At 42.4% G+C, this 21,949-nt stretch overlaps 1 protein-coding gene across 1 annotated transcript; it reads left to right on the forward strand.

Annotated features, from left to right (window-relative positions):
- Positions 1–909: 909 nt before the first annotated feature.
- Positions 910–21,671, forward strand: recql (RecQ helicase-like). Its single transcript, XM_080754580.1, has 16 exons — positions 910–977; positions 1,280–1,363; positions 3,322–3,573; positions 4,491–4,670; positions 7,478–7,584; positions 7,982–8,180; positions 8,788–8,954; positions 11,096–11,177; positions 11,854–12,002; positions 12,955–13,072; positions 13,539–13,677; positions 14,068–14,159; positions 14,796–15,012; positions 15,616–15,745; positions 19,355–19,508; positions 21,541–21,671. Exons 2-15 carry the CDS (start codon positions 1,342–1,344, stop codon positions 19,463–19,465), a joined length of 1,965 nt encoding a protein of 654 aa, XP_080610706.1. The 5' UTR covers positions 910–977; positions 1,280–1,341; the 3' UTR covers positions 19,466–19,508; positions 21,541–21,671.
- The last annotated feature ends 278 nt before the right edge of the window (positions 21,672–21,949 follow it).

The following is a 21,949-nucleotide window of genomic DNA, read 5'->3' on the forward strand; positions in this document are numbered from 1 at the left end:
AAGCCACGTCTTCCGGAAACACGCCTTCTCCAGTTGACGTTTTCCGGATACGGAAACACGTACGCCTTTTCCAGATGATGTCTTCTGGGTATCTGTTTGGGTTTTGTTCAATACAGCTACTGTTAAAAACTACACAGTGACTTTTCAAGTTGCTTATAAATCTTTATTCAAAAGTCATGACACACATACAGATACAGGACAATAGTCTACAAAACAGACAGTGCAGGCAGTACAGTACAGAACAGAACACAAACACAAACGACAAAGTTATCAATAGAAAAAATTTTAAATGTGATCACACAAAGAATAGTCTTTTCAGCCTTCTTATTTTTTGAGTCACGAATTGTTTGAATGTACTACTTGTGCTTGGCTTCATTCTCAAATACCATAAATGAGAAATTAGAATGACAAAATCTAGACTTATGGATACTTATTTTGCACTGCGCTGCTTCCTTCTATTGTCATCATCCCCGTTTAATATCGTTCTACTTAAAAAGAGAGCAAATAGCAAAACACTAAACACAAAAATGTTTAACGTATTCTATCCATTTCCCTCCTCCCCAACACACGAATAACGTGATATTAAAATCAAATAAAATCAAATAAAGTAAACGACAAGTTATGAGCCATAAACTCCTGTTGAGAACGCATCTCTTCAGGATGTACAAGTTATCATGCACTTAATTAGGAAACATCTCTGTGTTTCTTGAATGTCTCCCGACGTAAGCCTCAGTAGGCGCCGCGTCCCAAAAAGAACTGATCTACAAACATAACAACGTGTCATGTAAGCAGGCGTTCGACGCGCTGTTAGTTTGCGGATCAGTTCTTTTTGATAATCTCGCGATATCCATTCACTCTGCCGGGTGTGTGCTCACAGTGCTGCTGTCTAGCAACCCCTGTTTAGGTCTGGATAAACAAGAAGAGACTTCACCAGAGAGATACTGAAAAGGAGAGTGAAGAGAACTCTGAGCTGAAAGGTGATGTATTTATTGTAATATTTTCTTGCTTCCATTTCCGTCCATATAAAGAGCTAGCCCTCATTTTCAGGGCTAATAAAGAGCATGCATGATTCAATTATTGCCTTTTTTGTAAGTTTGCTTACAATATCCCAAAACGTGCTAGCTTTATAGCTCTTCCCCGTGTATAAAATGAATGAAGCATGATCGCCAAATAGATTATAAGCACCTACGTTGAGTTGACATATAACAAAGAAGAAACCTATTCTTGAACTCATAAACGTATGTAATATAAATGATATGATTGAAACGTTTTTCTGCAGAGAACCACCAACATCTGCTATGATTGTGTTCTGCAAGGTGCCTTGGTGAACCTGTCTGAAATATGGATGGTGACAGCAGTAATGGTAAGTTTAGCTCAAGCCAATCTCTCCTAAATGTATATTGTTGTTTGTAGTAGTAGCCTACCTTTTATTAACGTTTATATATGTGCTCTTTTTTTCGTAATGTTTGTTGTTTTCTGTATGGGGACTAAGGATGGAAATTTGCATTCTTGCTAAATATTGTGTGGCATTCTTTGTCCCGTCTAAATAGTAAACGTATAACTGAAATGCATTTTGTGTGTGACGACTAGTCGATTCATAAGGACAGGCACAACATTATTACTTGTACACTGCTCATATACCCCAGAGGAGGCAGGGGTGTGCATGAGAGAGTGGATGAGGGAAGAAAGTGATCATTAGCTGTGGACCTGTGAGCCACAGGGGATAAGTACCTGCGGAGGTGTCAGACAACCTCCTGTCTGTTCTGGGTCCCATAGTAATCACATTACCAACCCTGGAGCAGTGGTTCTCAACCTGTGGGTCTTGACCCCCAGGGGGGTCCCCAAATTATTTTGGGGGGTCCCCAGATGATTAACTTAATGTGCAACATTGATTTCTCACTCAACAGTAAACAAACCAATATAAAGTTTAAGTGTATATAGAGGGTATCTGCACATTTCTTAAGTGACAATTTAAGGACATTTTAATACCTCTAAAATGACAAATTAAACATTGGCCAAATTGTCAAATATTAGAGACAGAAATTGTGAAAATAGCCGATCTACATTTTACAGTACAAGGCAGGGGCAGGGGAAGCCTGCCCAGGGGGTCCCTGGAACCACCAGAGCTCCAGGGACCACCCTCGCCGCCTCAAGCCCGACTTAGGACACTACTCGTATAATAGGAATCAATTTTATTTGGCACATCACAGTCTTACAGGTGTAGAGCATCGAGTTAAATATAATATGTTTTCTCTGTGTGTGCTCCATCATTTTGTAGTATTCCGTGAGGATGGGGGAGCACAGAGGTAGATTGAGAGCAAAGAGAAAGAGATGGAGCGCAGGTGGTTAAATAGAACTGGGCTACTAGACCCGTTATGTGCTGTCTTAGTTATCAGTCACACTCACATACTGTGCCTTTGTTGATGTTAGACCGCTAGTAGTATAAAAATAGAACTCATAACTCATAATAGAACTCATAAATGACTACTTCTTAAAGGTCAAGGATGTTCACGATCACAACACCAGAGGTAGCTCCACTAATCATCATCAACGTAGATTTAACACTAAACAAGGCTCTAACTCGTTCTCCTGCTATACCATCAACATGTGGAACGCCCTTCCACAAGCCTTAAAGGAGAGCAAATCCCTAGCCTCCTTCAAAATTCGTATGAAAAATCACCTTCAGACAGCTGCTACCCGTGACTTGTAAATAGACTAAGCCCCCATGCTCCCCCTCTTTTTCTTTTTTTTCTGCCTTTGTATTTGATGTTATGTTTTTGAAACTGATATTATCCTAGATAAAGTACTATGTTCTATCCGTCTGCCTCTCAATGTTATATGAGATACTTAAAGTGTGGTTCCTGTGGAAATAAGCCTCGGCTTTCTTGGATCTCCTTTTAGTTGACCTTGTACCAGTGATCTGTACTGTCATGAAACTGTACTTTTTTCTATTGCAAACTGCTAATAAATTCTTCAATCAATCAATCAATGATATATGGTATATACAGTACTGTAATATTGCCCTGTGTTCAAAACAATAAATATATATATAGTGTTTACCAATCATTTCCCTCTTCACAAGTAGTTAACCGCCACTTTACCTGCAGAAACACATTGCCTATCGGTGTACAGTATTCACTGTTTGTCCGTTTTTTGTACACGGGGGCGTTTTTGGGCTACCAAAACAAACAATGAAAACACCAAAATACAGTGAGTACAGTTAAGAACGCATTGTTTTCTGTCGAGCGACAGTCGTGTCATCACGTGAGTATTCATGGCATTGCTATCTATAAATGTTAACACAATGTGTTGCCACTTTAGACGTGCAGGCAGAGCTGGACTCGGTGGAGGCGGATCTCCAAGTTGTGGAGATCGAGATCGCAGAGCTCCTGGAGAAGCAGGCTGAACTGAACGCCCGCAGGAAGAGGCTTCTGCGCAGGCTGGAGGAGGCCTGTGATGCTGCCCAGCCCTCAGGGTCTGCCTCCTCCTCATCTTCATCTTCATCATCATCAAAGTCATCTGGAGCCGAGCCGGCGTTGACCAAGCAAGAGATGAAACGCTATGATAATCCTGGTAATATAAAGCATTGTTTCACTGTTCTGCAGGCACCAGTTGTAGAATCACATCACATACAAAGAACAGACCCAAAAGAGAAATAGGATGTTTACCAGGGAGTCTGGCCCCAGACTAGTGAAAACAGTAGATCAACAAGCTCACAACGTGACATGTTGTGAGCTTGTAGATCGGCTATTTTCACTACTTCTTAAGCATTTGTTTTGTAATTTATGGAATGTCTTTGATTTGTTTTCATATTTATTCATGGAATTTCTATCTACAACCTTTTTATGTCATGGACCCCCAAATCTATATTTATTTGGTCATGGACCCCCATCAGAAAATATTTTGAGCCAGGGATTCAGGTTTTTTTGTGTGTCGCTTTTTTGTAGAATCACATGCTATACCAAGTGCTGAAGCTGGGTATTTAAATCCTAACACTAACATAATGGCATGTTTGGCCAGACCTCTTCTACTCGTAGAGTCACAAATACCATGCCCACAATGCCCGCTTTCATGACAGTTTTTAATTTCATGACTAATTTAATAACTAATATAATAACTGATAATACATTTCATTTGATGTTCTAGCTGGCCAAATAAAGGCTCTGAAAAAGCCCTAAAAACTTGAATAAAAGAAAAGAAAAAAGAATGGCAAACCAACACATGGCAGGGCATCACGACTGTAATGTATTAATCTGTATAGTCAAAACATTTCTTTTTGCAACTTTTCACCTTTAACGACTTGCCCAAAATAGAGACCAATTATTAATTGATAACTGTATTAAATTCTATGACATATTATTTCTATAATCGATCAGTTTGATTAACCGTTCCGACCCCTGGACTTGACTGAATCTTTGGTCCGTGAATGTCATAATAAGCCCTTCTGTACTTTTATTTTGAACGTTGTAATTCTACTTTACGCTGTGTAGACTTTGCTTGGTCCAAGGACGTGGAACAGCATCTGAAGGATTCCTTCCAGCTGTCCAAGTTCCGCCCTCTCCAGCTGCGGGCCATCAACCTGAGCATGGACGGCAGGGACCTGTTCCTCGTCATGCCCACCGGACGAGGGAAGAGCCTCTGTTACCAACTGCCTGCTGTCTGCTCACCGGGTACTGTACATGTATGGCTCTGTTCCACTGTGAACTGCTCACTGGGTACTGTACATTTATGGCTCTGTTCCACTGTGAAATGCTCACCGGGTACTGTACATGTATGGCTCTGTTCCACTGTGAACTGCTCACAGGGTACTGTACATTTATGGCTCTGTTCCACTGTGAAATGCTCACAGGGTACTGTACATTTATGGCTCTGTTCCACTGTGAAATGCTCACAGCGTACTGTACATTTATGGCTCTGTTCCACTGTGAACTGCTCACTGGGTACTGTACATGTATGGCTCTGTTCCAGTGGTGGAAAAACGACTCAAAGGTTTTACTTAACTCATTCTGTGCCTATCCCGAACATGTTCGGCTTTATTTCAATCCAATACAATTTTCTTTTTATTAATTGACTTACCCTGAGCTGCTTGTAGAGTCGTGGGTGGTCCTGGCTCGTCCTACGCTAGCCAGCTAGCCATTTTACATGGTCCGACGATATATTCCATTAAAAATGGTTTAAAATACATTTTTGAGCCCCCCAATGTTCACTGAATGTTCAGCGCCGCTTCCGGAACGTAGTCCAGTGTGCCTATCCCGAACATGTTCGGCTTTTTTAATGCAATGAATAAAATGATCCGAGGCCTTCTGAAGCCTGGGCCTAAATTTTCAAGCCAGTGATCGAAATCCGGGAGCCCCCCGGCCGGCCGTTAGCCGCGAACGTTGCCGCGAATCGCCGCTGAATCCAATGAAAAACCACATCTTTGGAGGCCCATATCTCTGGATTGTGTTTTTAGGGATGAGGTTTATTTACGGCGAAATCGCCTAAAAATTATCTTTTAAATGACAAAATGCTAATAGCTATTCTGTAGCCATTTTCATCCGGGACCTTTCCATGACGTGCACGAACGTGAGCACGCGCGTCACTGCAACGTGAGTCCCCGGATGCTAATACGCTCGCCTATGGGACAAACCCTGGCATTCTTTGGCGTCCTCTAGGGGCTGGCACTAAAACGGTTAAGTAAAAGTAAAAGTAAGCAATGTAAAAATACACTGTTACAAGTAAAAGGCCGGAATTCAAACTGTACTTGCGTAAAAGTTTTTAAAAAAATGTTGGTATCAAAATATAGTTAAAGTACAAAAGTAGAAAGTACTCATTCTACAGAATGTCCTGTTTCACAAGTTTTCAAATGTATAAAAATCTTTGTACAGCTTGTACAGTAGATCGGCTATTTTCAAATGACCGAAATGTATATAGGGCTGAAGTGGTTACTAATGTTTTGTGATATAATCTACTAAGACGTAATGTTTTGTAATAATCCAAATCTACTAAGACTAAGTAACTAGTAGTAACTAAAGTTTGCCAATATTTGCCTCTGAGATGTAGTGGAGTAGAAGTGAAAGTATTGGAAATTAGAAATACTCAAGTAAATTACAAATACCTCCAAATTGTACTCAAGTACAGTACTTATAACGTATGTATACTGTAGGTTTAACAGGTCTAATAATAGATAAAACCATCACAGAACGTCAGGGCCTCTGGAAAGTTTCATGTCAGTGAAGGTTCTGGGCTACCCTTTGTAGTCGAAAATAGCTTTTACAACAGTTTACAATTCATCTTCGATGTAATGCCTCCTGCCGTCGTTAATGCACTCACACACCACTTTCACACTTCAATGAGTTATCATGTTTGTTCTGCCGAAATGTATAGGCTTACTTTAACCACTTTAACCATGTGACGGTGTCACACAACGAAAGTAGTTGAGCTTGCAAGCTCATACTGTAATGCAGGGGCCTTCAACGTTTTTCAGGCCAAGGACCCCTTAGCTGAGAGACAGATGAAGCAGGGACCCCCACTTACTACATATTGTATAAACTTGTGTTGCAATTGAAACTTAATTTCATACATGACTCCTTAGACTTAACTTTTCTATTAATATGTTGGATTCATGTTAATGTGTATTTTCAGACCAAGTCTCGCACCTCTGCTATTTTCATCTAATGTTCCCCTCACAATAGATGCTAGGGTTCAAGTGGTTATTGTAAAAAAGTTCCAATCACACAAAAACTTGCTGTAATGTGTTATAAACTTGCCAATTGGCTATTTTTCAGCATTTGAAAACTGTGGTTCCCAAACTTTTTAGCTCAAGATAAATATATAATATATATATATATATATATTATATATATATATATTATATACAGTATTTTCTGGACTATAAGGCGCACCTGACTATAAGGCGCACTGTTAATGAATGGTCTATTTTCAAACTGTTTTCATATATAAGGCGCACCTGACTATAAGGCGCACATAATAGACACTACCGTTGCGTTATGCATCCAACAGATGGAGCTGTGCTAAAGGGAATGTCAATGTCAATGAATGATCCATATATAAGGCGCACTGTACTATAAGGCACACTGTAGTTTTTTGAGAAAATTAAAGGCTTTTAAGTGCGCCTTATAGTCCGGAAAATACGGTATATATATTTTTATGTTTTGAAATAATAATTGTAAACAAAGTTGTGGAAACAAAAAATAAAGGGATATTTACTTGTGACCCATGAAAATGTGTTTGCGACCCACACATGGGTTCCGACCCACTGTTTGGGAAACAGTGTGTCACACTGTGTGTGTGTGTGTGTGTGTGTGTGTGTGTGTGTGTGTGTGTGTGTGTGTGTGTGTGTGTGTGTGTGTGTGTGTGTGTGTGTGTGTGTGTGTGTGTGTGTGTGTGTGTGTGTGTGTGTGTGTGTGTGTGTGTGTGTGTGTGTGTGTGTGTGTGTGTGTGTGTGTGTGTGTGTGTGTGTGTGTGTGTGTTTCAGGATTTACTTTGGTTGTCACTCCCTTGGTGTCGCTGATGGAGGACCAGCTCATGTATCTAACATCCATTGATGTGTCAGCCGTCACTCTCAATGCTTCTAGCAGCAAGGTAACTTTTCACAGCCATGACCCCAGCCATATTATACCCTGATCCTTTAGTTTATTTCATCTGGACCTCCTTTATTTCATTGACAGAATTTACCGCCATTTAGAACTTTATTAAAAACACACTTTTTGCTCCTCCTCCAGATTTTAAATGTCTCTGTTCTTGGCTCTGGCTGTCTGGCACCCAAATTCAAAGCTTCCTTGTTTGCCTTTTATGGTGTAGTTATTATTAGGATCCAGTACACACACTCTCTGGTCCAAAGTTGTTTTATGTCCATAATCTTTTAAGATTTCCCAGTCAAGATACAGGACACACACAGTCAGCGTGGACTTTGTCTGATCTTCTGTTTTTGAGATTTTCACTGGAAGAGAGAGATGAAACACTTTTGGTGTCGTTCCAGGAACACGCTAAGATGGTCCTGAATGGAATGACCGACACGAAGGCTCCTTTCAAGCTGGTGTACGTGACTCCAGAGAAGGTAGCCAAGAGCAAGATGCTCATGTCCCGGCTGGAGAAGGCCTACAATGCAAACCGCCTGAGTCGCATCGCTGTGGACGAGGTGCACTGCTGCAGCCAGTGGGGCCATGACTTTAGACCTGGTACAGTATACATTTTATTATAGATTCTCCCACAATCAATATGGGGGAATTATTATGTAGTTGAATGTTTGATATTTATAATGAAAAATATGGGTTTAAAATAAATGCATTTATATAGCACCTTTATGCAAAATATCTCACAATGAGCTTTACTTTCACCAATTCACACACCGACGGCAGAGGCAACCATGCAAGACATCAACCAGCAACTTTCTCAAACACAGTTATAACAGTCTGTGGGCCCATTGTATTTTTCAAAAGAAAATGTGATGAAAATGTAACAAAAAGAGTCATCGTCTCTAGTGCTAACTAAGATGTCTTAGCTGTTGCTACCTGTAAGAATGTATGTTTTATCAAGACGTCTAGGTCGATAACAGCTACCTTGGCTGCATGTAAGATTGGAGCCTGGGACGTGAAACTATGGCACTATAAAGGCCATGTGCACGGTGAACTGCAGAACCAAATTCTTGTCCAGAAAAGCTCTGTATCTGGATAAAGCTAGTCTTTGTTCTATGCCATTGGCTCAATTCCTAAAAGAGAAATGGCTGGTTATGGTTTCTCAGAATAGGTTTGTCCATAGACGTGTTGATTCTCTCTCCTTGTCCAGACTATAAACTGCTGGGCATCCTGAAGAGGCAGTTCCCCAACGTGCCGTTGCTGGGGCTGACGGCCACGGCCACCAGCAGCGTGCTGAAGGACTGCCAGAAGATCCTGTGTGTGCCTCAGCCAATCACCATCACCGCCTCCTTCAACCGCACCAACCTCTACTACGAGGTGGGCTCTGCTGTGGCTGCGACCGCAGTCAACACACTAACACCGCACCTGTCTTGACACTTTGACTGCGATGCACACGAAACACACTGTGGTCTACTCACTGTACTGTCTAAACTAGGAATGCAAATTATCGTTTCATTGATTGATTGAAGAATGTATTAGAAGTTTGCAATAGAAAAAAGTACAGTTTCATGACAGTACAAATCACTGGTACAGAGAGAGCATGGGGGCTTAGTCTTTTTACAAGTCACGGGTAGCAGCTGTCTGAAGGTGACTTTTCATACCAATTTTGAAGGAGGCTAGGGATTTGCTCTCCTTTAAGGCTTGTGGAAGGGCGTTCCACATGTTGATGGTATTGCAGGAGAACGAGTTAGAGCCTTGTTTAGTGTTAAATCTACCTTGATGATGATTAGTGGAGCTGCCTCTGGTGTTGTGATCGTGAACATCCTTGACCTTTAAGAAGTAGTTTGCCAGGTACATGGGTATCTTGGAGGTGTAGTGAATCTTGTACACCAGGCCCATTGCAAGATGCTGTACTCTGTCAGCTACTTTGAGCCACCCCACGCTTTCGTGGTGATGATCGGTAAGGTGGGTCTGAGGTGGAAGACCAAGCACAACCCTAATTAGTTTGTTCTGGGCTGTTTGGAGCTTTAACTTTAAGGCAGCTGGGGCGTCGCGATACCAGACAAGGACTCCGTAATCAATGAGGGGCCCAATAAGAGCACCTCCTTCATTAATTCCTCATTCATTAATCGTTAGTTGATTCACCTTATTTATGAATTGATATGCAGAGATTTTACTTAGAACCTGAATTTACCTTTACTAGTACCAGTAAGACGACTCAGGGTGAAAAGCGACCTCGCCCTAAAGGGTGAGGTCACGCCATGTCTTGGCAATCTGGCCGGTTATGTATATCGATGACATCAGGGATCTCCATATATGGACATAAAAGGGATTCTGGGGAATACCCATACTGTATATGGACTTTTACATATATGGAGATGGAGATCCAGGTGATGGTAGTCAGCTCCACATATTGAGAGAGAGACACACACACAGTAGTTTGGCTCCAAATGTGGCACCCCACAGACACAGACAGACAGAAAGGCACAGACAAACAAACGTGGCATTTTCCATCAGGCCTGTTGGTTTTCACGCTCCAGTGTAGCGTGCATGCGCTGCAAGTCCTTGTCCACAGTCCTGCGGCCCTGGTGGCCCTTGGCATCGTTGACCTTCTGGAAGCGCTTCCCCTCACTGCCAATATCCGCAGGATAATCATCTGGGATACAATCCCTTTTATGCCCATTTATGGAGATCATAGTGTGGTTCTCCTAACCGGGTATCATCTGGGATACAATCCCTTTTATGCCCATATATGGAGAACCCTAACACTGTGATGTCACCTGTTTATGCCCATATATGGAGATCTCTGCTCTGAGTATCTGACATCACTGTGATGTCACTTGTGATGTCGCCTGTGATGTCACAGTGATGTGTCAGGAGTAACCCATCCGGATGGACGGACAGGTACAGACAAGCTGTGACGGTTCTGATAGTAAACTTCTAAGTATAGATAAAAACAATGCTGAAAATACTGGTGTTTAAATTAACAAAACAATGTTTGTAAACACATTTTACATAAAGGACCCCCAGATTAGAATTCATTAGGCCACAGACCCCAAAATCTCTCTGAGCTTACAAATGTAACTAAATGGACCCACAGGTCCATTTGGTTACATTCGTACGCTCTCTGAGTTACAGATCTGGGTCCATTCGGTCTATCAAACTATCAATAATTTAGCTGGGGACCCTCTAGAATGCTCTCAAGTGGATCTGGGAGTCCCCGGAACCAGTTCTCAAACATTTTCATGCCAAGGGGTCAAGGACTCCCCCAAATTCTTATATACGCTCACGTGACCCGCATATGCTCACGCGACCCGCCCCATCGCCACGCACACGTGCGTGCGCGCACACACACACACACACACACACACACACACACACACACACACACACACACACACACACACACACACACACACAGTCACACACACACACACACACACAGCTTTCAAACGAAGCTATGTGTGCTAAAAAATACAACCTGTCTGATACTGAACACAGATTTGTTTGTTTCTCAGGTTCGACAAAAAGATTCCAACAGCGATGTGGCCATTAGCGACATCTCCTCACTGATCATGAATCGATACAAGGACCAGTCAGGTACTGTGGCTCCTTTCCAATGTATCTTATAAATCTATATACTTTATTTACACAATGCCATATTTCATCCAATGTTTTGTTGTGCGTCACACAGTCATATAAAAATGCCTCCTAAAGGTCGGAGGCGCTGTCGCCTCACAGCTACAAGGTCCTGGGTTCGATTCCCACTGGGGACACTGAGGGAGTTTTCTCTCCTCCATGTCATCAGTGCCCATAACCTTGGTGGGGTTGGCAAAAGGGCATTTCTGTGTGGAGTTTGCATGTTCTCCCCGTGTGCCCTAGGGTAGGTACCCTCACAAAAAACATGCAGTAATCCTGGTCTCTATACTGCCTCCCCCTGGCCAGCCGGGGTGCCTGATGGAGGGGAAAGGAACTCGTTAGAATATCGTGTTCCTTCCACACGCTACGTCCAATCGGGGAAACTCCCCCGTGTCAGGTGAAAAGAAGCGGCTTGGACTCCTCATGCATAGAAGGAAGCATGAGGTCAGTCCGTTATTCCCCAGGTCGGCAGAGGGATTGTAGTGCCCAGGTTTACATTAGACAATTGACCCCAGTTGAAGAACAAAAATCATGGGATAAAAATGTAGTGCAAAAAAAAAAACATCCTAAAAGCTGTGTTGGTTTTTATTCTTGTTGTTGATGTTTTGTGAATCACGCCTTTCTTTCATGGTGGCAGGCATCGTGTACGTGTTCTCCCAGAAGGATGCGGAGGTGGTGTCTTCAGACCTTCAGAAACGGGGCATCCTGGCTTATCCGTATCACGGCAACATGCTACCTGAAGACAAGTCACGCGTTCACCGCAAATGGACCTCCAACAAGATCAAAGTACTCTCTCACACCTAGGGCAGTCGCGATTATGACATTTTACATGACGATTAATTGTCACTCAAATAATTGCGATTAACGATTACATTTCTGTTTGGCTTGTAGGCTTTGAAGTTGCACATGGGAGATATGATACATAACCTAAATATACAAAGAAATTACTTACCTGTACATATTTGACAACTTAACAGTTGAAAAATAACATTGACAGTGGAAATAGCAGATATTCTAGCTCACAACGCATCACATTGCGACGCGTTGTGAGCTTGTAGATCTGCTATTTCCTAAACTGACTGCGCCAGATGGTGGCAGTAGTGCGTACCGCCCTACTTTACCATCTGAGATCTCTCCGGGGGAGTTGATAACACTCGTAAAGTCCCGGGCCGGACGAATCAGCGGCAGCTACGGGCGGGCTCTGAGCGGCTCTGAGCCAATAGAGTCTGATTCCAGACCACGTGGAAACCCAGGAGGCGGATTCTGGGTGTAACGTCATGCAGACAGGCCAATATGAGTGGTTGGAGTTGGCACTCCCAGACTGTGATAGAGAGACGGCCCCATCCAATCACCTGCTAAAGAATTTGAAAAAATGGCCCGCCCCTTAGCCCGAGCGATCCCAGATGATGGTAAGCAGAGCGGTATGCAGCCAGGCATACGCACTGCTGCCATCATCTGGCGCAGTCAGGTTAGCTATTTCCACTATTTTTGAAAATGTTTGAAAATATGTACATTTTTCAACATGTAAACGATTATGACAATTATGACAAAATAACTGCGATTATGTCAAATAATTGCGATTATGTCAAATAACTGCGATTAGACAATTATGTAATAATTGTGACCCTTCTCACACCAGGGTTATCTTACAATAAATGTGTGAAATCTCTGTACGTGCGTACGCATGTCAGTGTGTCCCCCTGTTATTCGCATATCTCTGTTTGTGTTTTTACATCAGGTGGTGGTCGCCACGGTGGCGTTCGGCATGGGCATCGACAAGCCTGACGTGAGGTTTGTCATCCACCACACCATCAGCAAATCCATAGAGAACTACTACCAGGAGAGTGGACGGGCAGGTAGAAACACATTATTGCTAAGAAGTATTTTTTTGTTGCTTCTACTGGATCTTTGTGTGTATAGTTCTATAGATTCTTTTGATATTATACTGTTTAGACTGATGATAGGTTCCTGGTTTACCTATGATCCTAGATTACTATTTCTTGTGCATTTGATGTATTAACTTGTGTTTTCTTTGCTTACTGTGTAAGTTGCCCTGGATTAAGAGTGTCTGCTAAATGCCTAAATTGTAAGACTTTAATATGCAATTACGTATGCAGTATGTTCTGTAACGATGCGTCATGAGCTTGCACATCGACTGTTTTTGCTGCAGGACACACACTGTCATACGACTAAGTGTAAATTAGACTTGCTACATGTCTGAGGCCTTCCTTTATTGCGAGTGTGGATGTATCTGGTTTCCTATATCTCTCTCTCTCTCTCTCTCTCTCTCTCTGTCTCTGACCTGTCCCGCCGGGTGTCCAGGCAGAGACGATCGTCCCGCCGACTGCATCGTCTACTTCGGGTTCGCTGACATCTTCAGGATCAGCACCATGGTGGTGATGGAGAACGTGGGCCAGAAGAAGCTGCTCCAGATGGTCGACTACTGCCAGAACGTCGACAGGTAGCATACAATACACGCACAAGCACACACGTTACTGTCCATGGGGCGTCAAGAGCAATTTTTCACTTGAAAGCTTTTTTGTTGTTGCCATTTCTAACCCCTAACCCTAAACCTAGATCATGCATCATCTTAACGATCGAAAGCTTTTACTAATTACTGTATAACCATTGCTCTAAAAAAACGTTCATGTTTGTTTTGTTTTACAGACAGACAGAAAGACAGACAGACAGACAGACAGACAGACAGACAGACAGACAGACACACACACACACACACACACACACACACACACACACACACACACACACACACACACACACACACACACACACACACACTTGTACACACATAATATGTGAGTGTCTGTGTCTCTCTTGACTTGTGTTGAAGGTGTCGGCGGTCCCTCATGGCAGTTCATTTTGACGAGGTGTGGGACGATGAGGGCTGTAACAACATGTGTGACGCTTGCCGTCATGGAAAAGGTGTGCACGTGATGTGTGTGTCTACGGCTGTCACGATTGCAATGATTAATTGTCACCTAACAGTAATTAATCGATTTAATTGTTTTTTTGGCCTTGAATTTTGGGAACATTTAAATGAAAATGAAAATGCTATTGCTAGCGGCTAGCCACTCTCTCATTAAAAGTATCTCTTCTTTTTTTTTTTTTTTTTTTTTTTTTTTTTTTTACATCTTTTGGGGTGGGAATGATCAAGACTTCCCTGAAGAATTGATTAACCTTTGGGGTGAAAATGTCAAATAATTCATAGTGCATGATTCATAATACTTTTCAAAGTGACTGTTAGTAAAATATCTTGTCAGGTGGCAAAATTACCGCTATGAAGTGGATAAAAGCGCCACATTTTTCATGAGGCTTCTTTATGACCTATTGATGGATCCTGGTCTGGTGGCAAAAAAAAAGAGAATCAAATTTGTCTCATTAAGCGTCCCGCGAAGCTTGGCCAGTGAGCCAAGTGTGGGACGGATGGACATACATACATACAGTACATACAGTACATACATACATTCATATGCGTTGTGGTGTAGTGCATTTTTCCTTTTTTTAACTGTGTCACTATTTGTTCCTGTTTTATTTGTATTTTATTGAATGATGCTGCAGAATGCGTCACTGTAGACGTCACGCAGCATGCGCGGGACGTGGTGCAGATCGTGGAGCTGGCAGCGTCCATGGATGAGAAGATGACTCCTCTGAAGGTGGTGGACGCCTGGACGGGGAAAGGCCCCGCCAAGCGCAGGAACATGATCCAGACCACCTCCATGTCCCGGCTCAAGGCAGAGGCCATCATTGTCCACCTACTGCTGCAGGGTTACTTCAGGTATTACTGATCAACACCGCTGTGTACTGTACGTCCCCGTTTACCCAAACAGTGACGTCGTACACACGCAAACAGTTAATAATGCATAAATGCTCTTAAAATGATATATCCAACCTTAATATATAGTTTTACTCTAGTACATCTGAAGTAGTTGGAGGAATGCACTCTTTCTTTGCCAAAAAAGAAATAATCCAAAAAGCAGATTTTCCTTTTTCTTACCTATTCAAGTAGAACATAGATAGATAGATAGATAGATAGATAGATAGATAGATAGATAGATAGATATATGTATAGATACCTTTATTATCCCAAGGGGGAAAATCAGTCGCCCGGAGATAGCACAGCAGTTTAAGGATATTTACAAAGTTACAGAGAAGGAAAAAAATTGTACAGTGTACTGTACATTAAAAGAGCAAGGCACACCAAAAAAGGGAACAAAGAATATACTGTATACATAAAGTGTCAAAAACAGTCAACGCTCAAGCCAAGGGGGTTTCGAGTATAAATAAAGGATTGAATGAATGGATGAGTTAAATGCACAACCACTTCCCCAGTTTTTACCTCAATTTTGAATACCCGTTGTGTTTCTGATGGCGTTCCCAGTGAGGATTTCAGCTTCACCCCGTACACCACCTACTTCTACCTGAAGGTGGGACGCAAAGCCCCCCTGCTCAAGAGCCAGGGTCACACCGTGACCATGACCACCAGGAAGACAGGGGCTGAATCTGCCACGGTCAGTATCTCTCTCTCACACACACACACGCACACGCACACGCACACACACACACACACACACACACACACAGTAAATAAAAGACCGTCACTATATACAGTATATATCGGTCATCATATCGTATCAGACGATAATTATTGGTATGTATTGGAACGATCAGCAGGCCTAATACATTTGTTTTTAGAAATCTGCACCAATAAAAGGTGAACGGCAAACTCTACTGGTGGAATCTGAGATTGCAATATCGATTTTGGTCAATATGGCCATGGAAAAACAGTCGACTATCGGATATCGCCCGATATTTCATTATCGTGCATCCTTGTGTACAACACCATCAACAGATACTGTTGTCATAGCATAGAACAGGTGACACTTCTCCACTCTTTCCAAGTTAAACTATTTTTCGTTGCTGTCAGGCAGAAACCTTACATTAAACCTTTTGATACTTTCGTAAATGAATGCCCTATTTCGTCAGACTACGGCAGGGTTCCCCAATTAGTTTTCCCCAGGGGCCGAATTATGTCTAGGGTACCAAGCCGAGGGCCACAACATTGCGGGAGGCGACGCCGGCGTTCCCGCTACTCCAGCGACCGCTCAGATATCGTCCTTGTCGGATGAAAATCTTGTACGTATGTCCAAAATGTATCATTTGTAAAATGATTTAAACTAGTGAAAACAGCCGATCTACAAGCACACAACGCCTCGCACCGCGAGGCGTTGTGTGCTTGTAGATCTGCTGTTTTCACTACTTTTGTGCGACGGCCTTGTATGATTTGCGAAAGAACGTACAAATTTGGAGATACGAGATTTCCACCCGACAACGACGATATACTAGTGTTGTTGCTGCTCTTATACCACCATTATTACTGGGGTTGGTGTGGGCCAGACAGTAGCACCCCGCGGGCTGCAAATGACCCGCAGGCCGCCTATTGGGGAACCCCGGTGTTGTAGCAAATAGTAGCAAGAATAGCAGATCAACAAATTCATAACACGCCACATTGCAAACGTGTTGTGAGCTTGTAGATTTGCTATTTTTTCTACCTATCATTGTTTTTTAAATGAAAGTGGTCAAGTATTGCATGGTTTTATAACAAATTAAACCAATGAAAAGTATTAGAGGTTGTGACTAAATAATGACTACATTGGATGCATTGGTTCTTTCTTCTGAAAAGCAACCGTTTTTGGAAGTACACGGTTTCCACCCGACAGCAACAATGTGTTTTGTATTCTTTGGTGTGCTCTTAGTTGTGAAGTTGTGAAGTATTTGAAATGTGAAGTGATTTGTCCCTATCCAGCCTGTTCTATTTTGTGAACCTTTCTCTAACCAGTTTTCCTCTTTTCTAATGTGTGAGTCCATGTGTCTTCCCTCCACGTAACTTTAAAATGTCTACTCTTCACGCATTTTCTAAATGTGTCCCCCTCCCCCAAAACAAACACATTCCAAATCCAACAAGGTAAGTCGGCAGCAAATGGTTCTCAAACATTTTCACGTTAAGGTCAGGCCCCCAAATAAATATGTATTTATTGATTTGATTCTCATTAACAAATGTTACCCTTTGAGAACCACTTCCAGTTCAGTACACGAACAGTCGAAAGGTTTTAAGATGTTGATTTGTGACCTTTACACCAAACAGAGTCTTGGTCCATGTAAGCTGTTAGACTCTGAAGTGATGTATTGTGTATTTGTCATCATTGCATATTCTCCTTTTTCAATCTTTTTTTTCAGATGCTATCATATCATATCCACCACCACACTCTGATAATGATCATTAGCACCATAACAAACTACTAGACTGTAGAATGAATCCCTGTAGCTCACTTAGATATTTTAATACCCATTTTAATACCTATGAACCTATGAATTTAATACATCTACACATGTAAAAAACAGAGCTCTTTGTGTGTTTGTGTTGTGATTTTTCATTTGATTTCTTTCTTTGTTTCTTTGTTTCCTTCTTCAGATTTGTCAACTGTCCTCCTGTTCATTTCTGGATGTCGGCTGTACTTCCAACATGGATGACATGTTTCCCAAAAGCATCACTCACAACACTACCGTCATCTTTTTGTCCTGTTAAACTAAAGGAGTCACAGTATTGCATAGATGGATATACACAGCAATTTCATGAATATGGAAAATAGAGATTCCCTATTCTGAGGGGTATCCAAGAATGGGTGTATATTAGCAGATAGTTCAAGGTATTTCTAAGAACAGAAAATGAGATATTGCATCTAAAATCGGTCCTATACTGTTGGTAACCATGAAAGATGACCAGAGTGTAACGATGCTTTTGGGAACTCTAGTTGTCTACTCTGACCTCCTTATCCCACCTTTGGTCTCCTGTTGACCGTATTGCCATGGAAGCCATTTTGTTCTTAAGTCATATGACTGTATGACTTACAGCAGTGGTTCCCAAAGAACGGGTCGGAACCATTATTGGGTAACAAACTCATTTTGATGGGTCGCAAGTAAATATATTTATATTTCCATTTTCTACAATTCTTGTGAAATTATTTGAAAAAAAAAACCAATGATTTATAATTTCTTTCTTAAAAACAATATAGCGAAAATAGGGGGACTGATCATAAGTCCAACCTCTCAATAGTCTGACCAGGTTAACATTCACCAGGTTAGCATTCACCAGCGTTGGCAGGTTAGCATTTCACCAGGTTAGCATTCACCAGCGTCGGCAGGTTAGCATTTCACCAGCGTTAGTTTTACTGAGGTTAGCGGTAAGGTTAGTTTAGTTGGTCGGGTCGTAAAAAAATGGGAGGTCAGAACTATGACATGGCACCGAAAATAGGAGGTCTGTGAGCTTGTATTTTCAGTGGCTATTTTCACTTTGGGTCACGGGTCTCGAGCTAAAAAGTTTGTGAACCTCATACTGTACTGTAGGCCTTTTGCACTAGCAAACCACCCATCGTTTTCATTAGATATTCTGTTTCCACTGACAATAGCTAGCCTAACGCGCACGTCATTGTCAAGTAGGTACTACCGGTATGTACATTTTGGCAATGGGTGATAACCTATTCTGTTCACCACTGATGCTCGGTGTGCCTGCCTTGTCAAGTGATGTACCGGATGGGTAAGAATCACAGCGATGGGGAGTGTGGTTTGTGAAATCAAAAGGCATAAAGCCCGTATCAGAGTGTACGGTGGAGACCAAAGCCCGTATCATAGTCGGGTCCGCGGTGGAAGGCTTTACACCGCGGTGTAGTCTTTTCGAGTCTTTTTGAGTCATGAAACTACAACGTTACATCATTCCTCACGGTGGAGAGCTTTCCACCGTGAGTCCCAACACATCTCTCTGTTTTTACTATCAGACAGACAGGCTCTACACCCCGTTCACTGATTGGTCGACCTGAACCGGTCTAGACAGGGTGAAGGACTTCACCGTGGGCCGTGACTATGATGGCCTGCACTTATTTTCTGACTTGAGGTGGAAAGCTTTCCACCTCAAATTTGCGGTGGATAACACGTGCGATGTCCCTCCTGCTGGTATTTTCTAGTTGCTTCCTTTACTCCATTCAGCTCTGTAGAAGGCAGGCTGTCCCAGGTAAAAAACAATATAAAAAACAGAAACAAAAGACTTTGTTGTTAATCACACACAGGTTAAAGCCTCGGGTGTGAGTGACCAGAAAAAGGCCAAAGAGCGAAAGAGAACAGTTGAGAGTTCTGGAGCGTCCTCTGTTGCCAAGAAGGTCAAGACAGACCTCTCCTAGGGCTCCCCCTCCCTCCCCTACTCGGAAGACAAGATTGGAAAAAGTACAGTCGCCCAATTCTCTTGTTTCGTCCTACAGTTCTTGGCATGGTGTTGTCTGGGCCTTCACTTACACTGTTTAACCAAATGAACCCTAGCGTAACATTCAGTAAAAAAAAAAAAAACATTCAGTAAAAAATAGCAGATCTATGTTTTCAGAGAAGATAGTGGTTGTAGAGGGGTTAAAAGGAGGTGGCCTTGTATAGACCACTGGGGGACTCCGGTCATCTAAGTATATAGGGTTTAAAGTTTAAACCCTATATACTTAGATGACCGGAGTCCCCCAGTTTAAACTTTAAACCCTCTAGACCAGGGGTCTAAAACGTTTACAGGCCAAGGACCCCTTAGTTGAAGAGATGAAGCAGGGATCCCCACAACCTTTTTATAGATTCCTTGTTTCATTGTTTGACAGCACAATCATCAGTGTATGTTGGATTCATATATTCAATTTGTGTTTTCAGATATTTAACCACTTGAACCGTCAATACTTAATAAACTTGACTTTTCACTGTACTTAATCTGCTTTTTTCCCCTTCCAAAGCTCTTTGCCAAAAATAGCCGATCTACAAGCTCACAACGTCTGGCAGTGTGAGGCGTTGTGAGCTTGTAGATCTGCTATTTTTGGCTAAAGTTCTCAGAATATGGACGCTAGGGTTCAAGTGGTTAATATAAAAAAGGGGGAAAAAAACAAGTTTCTATCACAGAGATTTGGAGGACCCCTTGTAGTAACTCTGAGGACCCCCTAGGGGTCCCGGAGCCCCTGTTGAAGACCCCTGCTCTAGACGTAGTACACTGGACCTGAGCTGGCTCTACAGACTCTACACCAAATCTCTTCACCAAAGATAGACGATCTGAAAGCTCACAACGCGTCGCAACGTGGCGCGCTGTAAGCGTGTAGATCTGCTATTTCTTTGGCTAATATTCCCTCCCTAGAGGGCCCAGAATATGGAAGCTGGAGTTCAAGTGGTTAAACATGGATTAGGCCATTTACGCTGTTTGTTTGGGCCTGGATGATGATTAGCTTTATTGAGAATAATTGCTCCTTTACCAAAAAAACATTAATTCTCTAATGATGCATGGTTTCATTCATACCACTGCTCCAAACCTGAGCTTTGCATAACTGTTGCTCACGGTCCCTGGTCCCATCATGCCTTGCTCTCTGTGTATGCACACTCATCTTTCATTAGAGGGCATGCGTCCACTAACACTGCATCACACTAACATGACTCTGTCAATCACTGGGTGTATAGAGAGAGTTTGGCCAAATTGTTATCGGGTATAGGTTCTAATCCTGACTGGCAAGTTGAAGGTAGGGCCAAGTGAATAGTTTTGTTGTTGTTGTTAAATAGCTCTATATTCTGATTGTACTATGAAATAGTAGAGTGTTTGTTCAGTAACATGGGTCTCCCTGTCTCTCTAGCTCTTTAGTTAAGAGAGAAATCTTTTTCAGGTCTGGATACCAATTTTATGTAACCAAGAAAGAGAACTCGCACAGGACATATAGGATAAACACGTGAATTTGGTAGTGACGAAACAAAGAAATAAACAGATTTCTTTTTTTTACTGGAACACTTATAAAACCGAAGCTGATAAATAAAATGGGTAGTCTTCTCCAGATTGTCTGAAATTGGCAACCCACCTGAAAGAGACAGGGAAACTCCCGTTACTGAACAAAGTCTCTCTAGCAAGGATTACTATCACAATATAGTGCTATAACCTTTAACAAAAATAAATTTGGTTTATTAACCATAAAATATCACTTACCCTACCTTTTAACTCAACTATCTCCTGTCATTAATTTAACGTTAACAGTGGCATCCCTATTTTGGGGGAAAGAAAAAAAAATAGACAAGCTCACGATAGCTTGTAGATCAGCTGTTTTCGGGATAGCCAAAGTATAAAATAGGGTGGTAAACAAAGTTAATAAATCCAAGCCACTTCTCTATATGCAATGCATGCAAATGGCGGTGTGGGTTATGTTTGAATGAACCACCTTTCCTGCCACTGACTTTTAAATTTTAATGTCCTTTGTTCCAGGAGGTAACATCATCTGTCGAGGTCAATGAGAAAGAGGTAAGCATGACCTTTGACCCCGCCACAGTGGCCAGCGACAGCCCCCCGTCATCCAAACGCAAACAAATGAAGGAACAGAGGAACTTGGCCAGGAAAAAGGACTCTAACCCAATCTATCAATTAGCGGAGTGCACAGAGAGACGGACAGACACAGATGAGGAAAGCAGAGGCCCCGGTCACGTTGAACACACAGTTAGTGTGGACATTGAGGTTAACGTCAAAGTGAATGTAGACGGCAGCACGGGGCAACAAACGCCACCGCCGCCGGTCAAACCCAACTCCAAAAGAAAATCCACCACCCCTCAGAGACGGAGACGGAAACCCCGCGCCTGCGCGGCGGCCGCGGACGTCCCTTCTCCACCCTCGGATGTCA

This window comes from Nannobrachium achirus (genome assembly GCF_963921795.1).
Source record: "Nannobrachium achirus genome assembly, chromosome: 23".
NCBI lineage: Eukaryota > Metazoa > Chordata > Actinopteri > Myctophiformes > Myctophidae > Nannobrachium > Nannobrachium achirus.